Source organism: Grammomys surdaster, unplaced genomic scaffold (genome assembly GCF_004785775.1).
Source record: "Grammomys surdaster isolate TR1022 unplaced genomic scaffold, NIH_TR_1.0 167, whole genome shotgun sequence".
Lineage (NCBI taxonomy): Eukaryota > Metazoa > Chordata > Mammalia > Rodentia > Muridae > Grammomys > Grammomys surdaster.
Genome location: NW_021604615.1, coordinates 4,723,273 through 4,734,297, shown reverse-complemented (window position 1 = coordinate 4,734,297; position 11,025 = coordinate 4,723,273). Strand labels below are relative to the sequence as shown.

Below are 11,025 nucleotides of genomic sequence, written 5' to 3'. Positions count from 1 at the left end.
CCTCCCATCATTCCCTCCTTCCTCCCCATCATTCCCTCCTTCCTCCCCATCATACCCTCTTTCTCCCCACACCCCAATTATTCTCTCCTTCTACCCTGATCCCCTTCTTACTCAAGGTGTCTAAGGACAATATATTATTCTATTGGTTACTTATCTATAACTTAGGGAAGGGAGCAAGGATACATTTAGATTTATGTTTGAGAGGGTACGGTCCATCACTGACATGTGGAAGAGTTCTTGGCAGCTAGAGTGTGTGGTTACAGATCCTCAAATCTCAGCACAGGATACTCAGGTCAGAATCAGTGTAGGACCAGATGAAGTGATCCACTTCCTATAATGAAACTCTGCCTTAGTGTTCTCACAAATTCTCCAAACACTACCAGTTGAGACCAAGTATCCAGACACAGGAGCGTGGGAGTGGGGCTAGATCAGCTCACATCCAAACCATAAACTTCAAATTTCTGCAAATTTTACTTCCAGATGTCTTGCTAACATAAAACCAGACAATCCATTTCTTTCCCTTGGGCATTATAGTTTAATTTTTTTTCTGCGTCCATGGGTATAGATACCGGTATGCCGTCTTTTTGATTACCGTATACAGCATGCAGGGTATTAGTCCAGTAACTTGTACATTTTCATTAAGTTTTCCAAGCAATGATAAGCTTTAGTGCTATTGAAATAATGAGTGTCTCTGTTATTAGAATATCTAATTTTAAAAACCTAGCGTTACAACAACAACAGAAAACTTTGGCTCTAAACAAAAAAAAAAAATATTTTTAATGGAGGAGAGGAGGAAGGGGTAAGAGAAGGTTCCCTACTCCCACCATTGAAAATGGTTTGTCTCTAGCGCACACATCCCACGTGGGTGGATTGATACATTGTCTTTCTGTGTTTTGACGATGACTGGTCAGTCACATGTGGGAGTTTTCACCTCTGACATCCTTCTTGTGTTAATTAATTATTGCAGAAATTTGAAGTTTATGTATTTATTATTGTATTTATTCGCTGTCCTGGTTCAAGTACAATATTAAATAGGTGAGAATAAAGTGGGCATACTTTTTCTTAACCATGATTTTGGTGGACATGCTTTCAGTTTTTTGTTTTTTTGGTTTTTTTTTTTTTTCATTTAGCTGATGTTCGCTGTAGGTTTGTTAAGTAAGTACAGCCTTTATTATGTTGAGGCCTAAAATTCAAGCTGACAAAGGAAAATTGGAAGAAACCTTGAAATGCCAGCACAGGCAAGCACTTTCTGAACATGACTCCAGTTCCTCAGGAAATGGCCCATCAGTTGAAAATGGGATTTAATTTCACAAAAGATTTCTTCATGGCAATGAAATCAGCATGTCTAGTGAATGAACAGCCTACAAAATAGGAAGAAAACTGCTAGCTAAATATCTGACAGAGGTTTGGTACCCAGAACGTATAAGAACTCGTCATGTGTCAAGATCCCCAGTAGTGAAAGGCTCCAGACTTAGAATACAATATAAGAACTCAAACAAAATAATGCATAAGTACTAATAAACCAAACAGTCCAATAAATAAATGGGTTAATGAAATGAACAGCTGCTTCTCAAAAGATGAAGCTGGCTCAGCCGATCAACACATGAAACTTACTCATCATCCCCAGCCACCAGAGAAATACAAACAGAACCACAAAGAGAGAGATCCCATTTCACTCTAGTCAAATTAATCTGTCATCCAGACAACGGGTTACAGCAAGTGCCGTCGGGGCTGTGGGCAAAGGGGAACTCTTATTGCCGGCGGCGGAAATGCAAACTAGTCTAGAAAGTATGGAAATCAGTGTGCAGGTTACAGAGAAAACTAAAAATGGGTCTTCTTATGCCTCGCAGGTACCACGGCTGCGTTATTTCCCCAAAACACTCTTATTCAAATCCAGTGTTTTTGTTGAACTTTATTCTCTGAGTAGTAATGAAAACAATGTGTAGACATGAAAAGATCCCTTGAAGATGTATAAAATATCCAGACTTTATAATTACTGCCCCAGCACTTGTTATTTTACCTGAAATGCTTTTCACCTGATTTTTCAAAGTTACAGTCATATAGAGAAATATCAAAAGTGGATGTCTGCGGACTGAACGGTCTTGGCAATGATCAGAAGGCACAGTGCTTTTATTTAGCAATCAACCATAGCACCAATGCTAGGGAGATCACTAGCCACTCCTGAGGCAATGCTCTTCCCCACCTACCACTTCTGAGACAGGATCCTCATGTGCCCCAGCTTGACATCAGATGCTAGGAAGCTTGCTTACACCTCAATTGTCATGGAGCAAATAGAGCAGATGTTTCCTTCCAGAATCTATCACCTGATCTGAAATGGCAGCAGCAGCCACACACTGGACAGGGTGGAAATCTCTGCCCTGCCACAAACATGCCCTCAAAGCAGGGCTTTGTGAGTCTGACGTCAGCTCCACGTTAGTGATTTTTATGCAGGTCAGATGTATCTACAGTACTACTTAATAAAGCAACTGGAAGTTATCACAAAATACACCTATGGCCCAAAATGAGTGAATTCTTCCCTTCTGTGAAAAATACTTTGATATCAGATACAACTGCCAGCTTGACCCAAACCAAGAAAACTCCCCCAACAGTCAGCTTTTTTTTTAATCCACTTATCTAACACTTAAACATTTTTAATTAAGTTTATTTTACACTTGAATTTATAAGTATTCTTGTCTATAGCCAGTTCAAGATTCCTAGATTTAAAAACAAACAAACAAAAAACCCTTTGCATAATATTACCTGGAAAAGAGGAGCATGTATTTAGCATGAGAAGGGAGGGTAAATCCTGAGACTTTGCGTGAATGCTTCAGTGACCTGCAGATGTGAACCGTCTTCTCATGATGAATCAGAAAACAAGGAAATCTCCCTGCTGTGTGTTTTCCAAGGTGAAAAGCAAGGTTGCAGTGCGTGTTGGCATAGGACTAGAGAGAACACCCTTCCTGGTCCTGTCTCTGTGGGTGTTGTCTCCATTTCTCATAACGCACATGACACACTTTGGGTCATGGCTGTCTATTATATTTCTTGCTTTGGACCTGATTCAACAGCTCACTGGAAAACTTTTGGTGACGATTTTCCCCCTCTTTTGGTATCTCCAGTCGTCTGTTTCTCCCTTGGAGGCACAGAGAAGAGGAGGGAAAGGGTCACACACTCCAGCAAGTAGGTCACAGCAGTTTTAGGGCACCAAAGAAGGTGTCGTCTCCATTCCGTGAAATCTGGGCATTCTCCCGCGGTATTGCAAGCTGAATCTCATCCCCTTCTTCCAGCCTTGCGATGCCTGGGAGAGAGGGGGCAATAAGATTCTTGTGTAGTTGCTGTTCACTAGAGAGAACATTAGAAGATACACTGTATCACATCAACACAACAGTCACACTTCACTCAAGGACTGCTCATAATCCTGTTAGTTTTAAAATTAAATGCATACATCAAGAAGAGAACCGACAGATTCCAGCAGATGAGTGTCTGCTGTACACAGACCTGGATTCCAATGGTAAATGTCACTGTCAGGTAGATCAAACTTTGTTCTTTGAAAGGATATCATATAGTCACTCAGAGAAGCCCAGAATTATGGTAATCTCCTTTTATTGATCTATTTGTATTAGTTATTAGTATGTGGTGTGTGTGTGCGCGCGTGTGTGTGTGTGTGTGTGTGTGCGTGTGCGTGTGTGTGTGTGTGTGTATGTGTGTGTATGATATGTATGGATACAGGTCAAAGCACATGTGTGGAAGTCTGGTGGTTTGAATATGCTTGGCCCAAGGAGTGGCACTGTTAGGAGGTGTAGCCTTCTTGGAGTAGGTGTGGCTTTGCTAGAGGAAGTATGTCATTGTGGGTGTAGGCAGCAAGACCCTTTTCCTAACTATGTGGGAGCCAGTCTTCTCCTAGTTGCCTTCAGATGAAGACATAGAACTCTTAGTTCCTCCTATGCTCCTGCCTTGATGATAATGGACTGAACCTCTGAACCTGTAAGCCAGCCTCAATTAAATGTTATTCTTATAAGAGTTGCCTTGGTCATGGTGTCTGTTCACAGCAGTAAAACCCTAACTAAGACAAGGTCAGAGGATGACTTTTTGGAGTTGGTTTTCCTTCCCTCTACAAGGTTCTGTGATCAAACTTAGGCTGCCAAGCTTGTATGGCAGGTACTCTCAGCGAGTCATCTCACCAGTCTGTGATCATACTTTAAAATACGCATTGAAACTCTAAATAGTTTTGAAGGTTTTTTAAAAAAAATAGGCTGGGCACGGTGGCACCTGTCAATGTTCAAGTCCAGCCTGGACTGTACATGAAATGAAAATTCAGCCCAGGCTACACAGTGAGATCCTGTCTCAAAAAAGCCAAAAATAAATATCTAAACATGAGAAGCTTCTTTAATGACAACCCACACTTTTTTTAACAGATTTTCTTTGAGTCCAGGCTTTTGAGTTTCTTCTCCCAGCCTTCCATATATTATGGGCTTCCTTAAATGACCACAATTATCTTTATGATCAAAAGAAACAAAGTAACAAATTCCTTTAGATGTTAGTTTGTGTCTAATTTAATTTATAATTATGTATTCCCATGACTTAGGAGTATAAAGTTCTGTTCAGGAACCACATTCTATCTATCAGGTAACCAACATAGACAAGCAATGTTCCACAGACATGCTGTACAGTTGTGTCTTGAAATTGGCAACACATTAAGGGATTAGTTACCTTATGTAGTTAGAGAAGAGTTGTCATAGCACATGTGCTGCATGGATTTGTGGCTGGACACTAAACATGATGTAATGTGACGGCCAGGACTGTGGCAAACACTGCAGGCTCTAGAAATGGGTGTGAACCACTGTAGTAGAGGTTCTCAACCTTCCTAATGCTCAAATCCTTGAATACATACAATCCCTCATGTTGTGGTGATCTCCAACCATAAAACAGTTTTTGCTGCTACTTCATAACTGTAACTGTTACTGTTATGAATTGTAAATACGTGATATGCAGGATATCTAGGGTATCTGATATATGACCCCCAAAGCAGTCATGACCCATGGGTTGAGAACTGCTGCTTGTACTGTAGGCTTCTACTTAAAATCCCAACACTGAGTTATTGGCCACTTTCGTTCCTCTAGGCTGTAGCAAAGAGCTGTGACATTTTTGCCTACGAGAATCCTACTCAACTTATCACAAACAATTGTTTATCTCTATATACGAGGGTTCCTTGGTACCTAATATCTCAAGCTAACCACTTCGGTTTGGAAGAATTAGTGTTGGGGGGGTCATAAAAACAAATTCAAAATTAAAGTAGCAAGCCTGAAATTTCTTGGAGCTGGTTCTCACGAACAGCTCTGACCTACTGATACCAAGACATATCTTCAACATCAAAGGAGTCATCCTTTAAAAAGAACAGCACCAGGGGAGTCTGTGGGAATCCACCCGAGGAAGGGAGCTGAGGGAAAACCCAGTGAGTGGAAACGTCAGGAGTATCAGCTTTGTCGCTGTGACATCCTATTCCAAATGTGAGCAATGGAGGGGAGAGGCTTTGCCATGGATAAATATTTCACAATACCAAAATGCTGGTCAGCACTGGCACAGAGGCAGACTCGTTTATGAAAATTAGGGACTTTCAACATGAAGGCCATGGAAGTCACTGGGGCTGCAGACCTAGTGTACCATGACCTCTGTGGTGGAACTGTGTTCTCTCTGAGCATCTGTGTATAATGGCCTTTGAAATACTGTAGGGGAGATTCACAGTCCTGGGTTTCACGTCCAATGTCTGTGGCAACTGTAGCTGAGACTAGAGAGGTTATTTGGGTTCTGAATAGATTTGTCAAAGGCATCAGAGAGATAGACACATGTGTAAGGGAAATACAGTTTGGTTTCTTTTTTTTAACCCAGTGCTGATAACTTAAAATAAAATGAGGAAAGTGTTGGGAATTCCAGTGTGGGCTGTCTGGAACAGATACAGCGTGCCTTCCCTTATGCTTCTGTGGCCCTGTGCTTGACACTGCCTCTTCCATTCTGAGCTTCCAACTAGTCAGGTATCTGAGACTACCTGTTTAACCATGTGAACTAACCTAGCCATTCTGCAATATGCATTTGTTTGCACTCAGGAACAACAGAAGCTATTTTTCCCACCACATGTTCATATTGTGGGGCCAGGCATGCTATAGCTTGAGGCTGAGGGGCTGAGGGGTGGAGGAACTTGTGTTGTGTTGTGATATGTAGTGTTGTGATGTGTAGTGTTGTGATATGTTATGTCATGTCATGATGTCCTGTCCTGCCATGTCATTTCTGTGGCTCAGATTCTCTAGAGATGAGGAGGTTATAAGAGAAAGGAAGCATGACTGCTAGATGGTGAAGCTGCCAGAGAACTGAACAGGAAAAGAAACCTCAGAGGACTCTCAGGTTTTTGCATCTGACAGCAAGTAGACATTGTTCCTGCTGCTGTTCTTATAATGGAAGAGCATCTACATTAGACTTGGTCCTCTCCTGGACATTCTGCAGCTGTGGTTACCTGTACAGGTCCAGAGCAAGATTGGGACCCTCAGCTTTGCTTCATGGCTCATAAAGACCATTATCTCCATGAAGCACTATTGATAGTTAATGGCTTCTGGGAGGAGTACCGTTTTCTCCAGTGCTGTAACTACTAAAATTTTCCCAGACTCCAGAAAATAGCCTTCCTCCCATGCTCAGGAAGCAACCCCAATTAAACTCAGTGGGGCTAACACGGAAAATGACAGGAAAGCAGAAGGGGCCATGTTTAGATGGAGAAGGGACACTGCAGAAATAGAAGGCGATTGAAGAGTGTGGCCATGGTAAAAAATCATTATCATCACCTATGGATGTGCAGAGAAAGAGTAGGAGAGAAATAAGAATTGTTCCAATGTCAAATTCTGTGACACTCATTCTTAACTTTTTTAAAAGCACATTTATTTAATGTAATTATTTTTTATGTGTATTGGTATTTTTCCTGCATGTCTTTATGTGCATTATGTATGTACAGGGCCCAAGGAGGCCATGAGAGAGTGCCAGGTCCCCTGGGGCTAGAGGTACAGACAGTTGTGCGCTGCCATGTGGGTACTGGAAATGAAGCCAAGGTCCTCTGGAAGAACAGCCAGTGCTCTTCACTACTGACCTCCCTCTCCATCCCCATCTACATCTTAATTTTTATAATCATGGTATGGCCATTAGTAATGATATCAGTTTTCTCAGTTAACACAAATTATTGCAAAATAAACAGCACAGTCTGTGGCAGAAGGTCTTTCCATTAAGATCACAAAGCAACCCTTTTTCGGGAATCAGATTCCCAGCATAGTCTGCATCACCTTGCTAAGCAGGTCTTAGGATGGCTACATACCAGCTGAGTAGCAGGAATTGTTGGGCAGTGTTTTGGGCATATTCTGGATGCATCGGAACAGGGTCACCAGGCTCAGCTCGTCCCCAAAAACCTGCACTTTCTTCCTCTGGATGACATGACCCATGGCAAAGATGGGATCCGTGTACAGAACCTGAGAAACAAGCCAGGATGTCACCAGACGTGAAGGGCAGTGAAAGCGTTGGACCAGGGGTGGAGGAAAGTCTGACGCTACCTGGCTGTAGATGAAGAAATAGCCTGTTTGCCTCACCACTATTTTGTTCTCTCTCTCCTCCAAGGCATTTCCTCTTTTAAAGCTGAGAAGCCACGGAACAAATGTGTAAGTTCCTGCAGCAGAGAGAGAGAATTACTCATGAGACAGTAAACCGAGAAAAGCAGTTTTCCCTCCCACTAAATTTAAAAGAGCACATCGTCGTATATTCTAAACTGTGAAAGGAGGAGGAGTTGGAGGAGGAGAAGGAAGAGTTGGAGGAGGAAGAAGAGGAGGAGGAAGGAGAGGAGGGAGAAGTAGAAATTGGAGGAGAGGGAGGAGAAAGAAGAGGAAGAGTTGGAAGAGAAGAACTTGGAGGAAGAGGAGGAGGAGGAGGGGGAAGGGGAGGGGGAGGGGAAGGGGGAGGGAGAGGAGGAGGAGGAGGAGGAGGAGGAGGAGGAGGAGGAGGAGGAGGACTATTCTCCATTGGACTTTCTGCATTACATGTTTTAGCATGGAGAACCTGGGATGTAGGTGCCTAAGAGACCTCATTCCACGGTTTGCCTACGTTTTCTTTTCTTGTTCTGCACACTAGCTATTTCCTTATAAAGGCTGGGTTGTGGGGAGGATCTGAAAGGGAGAATACCCATTCCTCTGGACAGCACACTGGGAGATTGTCTTCTTCCATCTCCTGAGTGATCCCATGAAGAATTTAGCAAAATGTGCCTGAAGGAAGTGAGATCACCCCCAACCTGGCTGCAGAACACAACTAGGGAATGCAGACAGCAACTGGGATGTGCCCTGCACTGGAAACTGCTCAGACCCTATGTGCCAAGGCTACAGCGTTCAGAAGCTGAAAGGGCTTTCAGTGCAGTGACATTTTCTTAATCCTATGCGGAGTGACAGGAAGACACTGTGCTCAGGGTTGACAGGAAGGGCAGAAAGATTAACAGGCAAGGGAATCAAGCCACCAGGCCAGAATGGAGCAAGGTGCTTCCTAGAGTTTGCACCCAGGAAGAGAGAACAAACATACATTTCCTAGGGAGAGGTTACCATACACAATTGAGAACCGATGCAGTATGCAAACACTGGCATTAGGCTGAGCCTCAAGGCTAGACAATGAGAAGAGCTAAGGGAAGGGAAGCAGCAGGCAGAAGATTAGGTCACAGCACAGTGAGCACAGAATAGTAAGCAATGCTGTGGAAAGTCTAAACAAGTCAGACCATTTTTGTACAATGGGAAATACTAAGCCTGTCTTAAAATGTCACCTCAGTAAGCAAAAAGGGAGTACACGTTCCAAGACCAATCAAATGAGTCCAAAAGAGATAATGTAGTGACATTTATATTTCTGTGTCTGCCTCACAGGTTCATCCAGTGCTCCATGCCCCATGTCACTATGACCCATTCCTCTGGTGATGGACACCAAGTTATTTCTTGGCTGTTGTGATCAGTACTGCAGTGAACGTGAGAGTTAAGTTGTCTCTTTAGAGTATTGATTTATTTTTATCTATAAGCCCAGAAGTGGAATTGCTAAATCATACTGCAGTTCTACTTCTAATTTCTTGAGTGGGAGGGGCTCTATATTTTTTTCTACAATGTAGAATTTATTAGAAACATGCTAATTTACATTCCTGATTCAAATAAAGCTCTTACCAGAACACTAAACAAGAAGCACATGTTTTTTTTGAAGTAAGGAATTAAAAACATCAGCAGTAAAACAAAGCAGAGACCAGTGTGAATTCAGGTCATAGGAAAGATCACTAAGCTGGCTCCTCAAGGAAGCATTAGCATAGATGGATGGGGGTTGGGGGGAGATCCTGGGGGGAACGTAGGGGAAAGGTGGCTGTCTTGGGGACAGGCAGACAGATACAGAAACATCAAGGGTGCTCATTCTCTTCAGCCTATGTCTTGTGTACACTCACTCCCTGGAGCTGCTTCCATTGCATGTGCTGCAGAGAGAGGTGTGGCCCTGAGGCGGAACAGGGATGATCACCACACTTTTCTTCTCAAGGTGGAATTCCAAGAATCTTCTTAAATAAAAATTCCCCCAGTGCTCCTCATGATAACAGGCTTAGAGAATCAGGTCACACCAAATGCAAATATCAAGGGCACGCCCTCTTTACTATCTGTGTGCAACATGGTCCTAGTGAGAAGTCTCCAACAAACCAGTGTTTATTTTGTTTAAGTGGCATGATACACCCAAGGTGTGTTAGATCATTGAGTACTGAACAACCTGTGGAAGAATTAATCTAAAAATTGTTATGAGTCTGGCATGATGGTATGCACCTCTAGACCCCAAGTTGGGAGTTCAAGGCCAGCCTGGTCTATCATAGCAAGTTCTAGGACAGTCAGGGCTACATAGAGAGATCTTGTCTCAAACAAAACAAAGCAAACAATGGGGGAAAGTGTTGCCATAAAATTTAAAAACAATGATTATGTCAAAGGTGATTGTGCTTATGGTTTATTAGAAACGAGTTGATAATTTGAACATACAGGACATTTTTCCCCACCTTGGGGTTATAACTCTTCTGTGGTCAGGCCAGCTTGTTTGTCTGCCTGCCATTTCCCAGGACTTTTTATCCCACAATTTTTCCGCAGCATTTTTTATCCCACAGCAGATAGGCATCCAATAATCGCTGAATTAGTAAGTTCTACATTAAGTAAAACATAATTCAAACTGATGATTGCTGTGGTAATCAGCCACAGGCAATTGTCTGCAATTGTAAAACATTTGGCAAGACATGCTACTGAAATTCTGGAAAATGAAACCCCACCCATTACAGAATTGGCAGAGATACCCTAAGTGAAGTAAAACATAGATTTCTAAAAGTACTTTCTAAATATTCTGGGGCAAAGAATTTACTTACTGAATTTTGTTCTATGTTAATTTAAATTTATTTGCTGGCTCTTTACATTGTAGCTACTTTTTGTGTGTCAAAAACCCTTATTAGAAAGACCGAGCTCATGCATGTTTGTTTTCATTCACTCTACATGTTCTTCTACTGTGCACATGAGCACAGGTACACACAACACAGTGCACACAAGTGCACACAACACAGGTGCATACATACAGTGCACACAAATCAGTGCACACAACACAAGCACACAACACAATGTGCACACACCGTGCATACAACACAGTGCACACAACACAGTGCACACAACGCAGGTGCACACAACACAGGTGCACACAACACAGGTGCACACAACACAATGCACACAACACAGTGCACCCAACACAGGGCACACAACACAGTGCACACAACACAGGTGCACACAACACAGTGTACACAACACAGGTGCACACAACACAGGTGCATACAGCACAGTGCACACAACACAATGCACACAACACAGGTGCACACAACACAATGCACACAACACAGTGCACACAACACAGGTGCACACAACACAGTGTACACAACACAGGTGCACACAACACAGGTGCATACAGCACAGTGCACACAACACA

The 11,025-nt window shown here is 42.7% G+C and overlaps 1 protein-coding gene across 3 annotated transcripts in view; it reads right to left on the bottom strand.

The window, feature by feature from the left end:
• Positions 1–1,894: 1,894 nt before the first annotated feature.
• Tnfsf13b (TNF superfamily member 13b) overlaps positions 1,895–11,025 on the bottom strand; it is a 35,046-nt gene continuing 25,915 nt past the window's right edge. For all 3 annotated transcript variants that reach the window (XM_028766330.1, XM_028766331.1, XM_028766332.1), the window contains 3 exons: positions 7,578–7,690; positions 7,346–7,496; positions 1,895–3,295 (listed from right to left, as the gene is read on the bottom strand). In XM_028766330.1, coding sequence (XP_028622163.1) covers positions 3,183–3,295; positions 7,346–7,496; positions 7,578–7,690 — 377 coding nt within the window. In that variant the 3' untranslated portion in view covers positions 1,895–3,182. The remainder of the gene's footprint in view (positions 3,296–7,345; positions 7,497–7,577; positions 7,691–11,025) is intronic.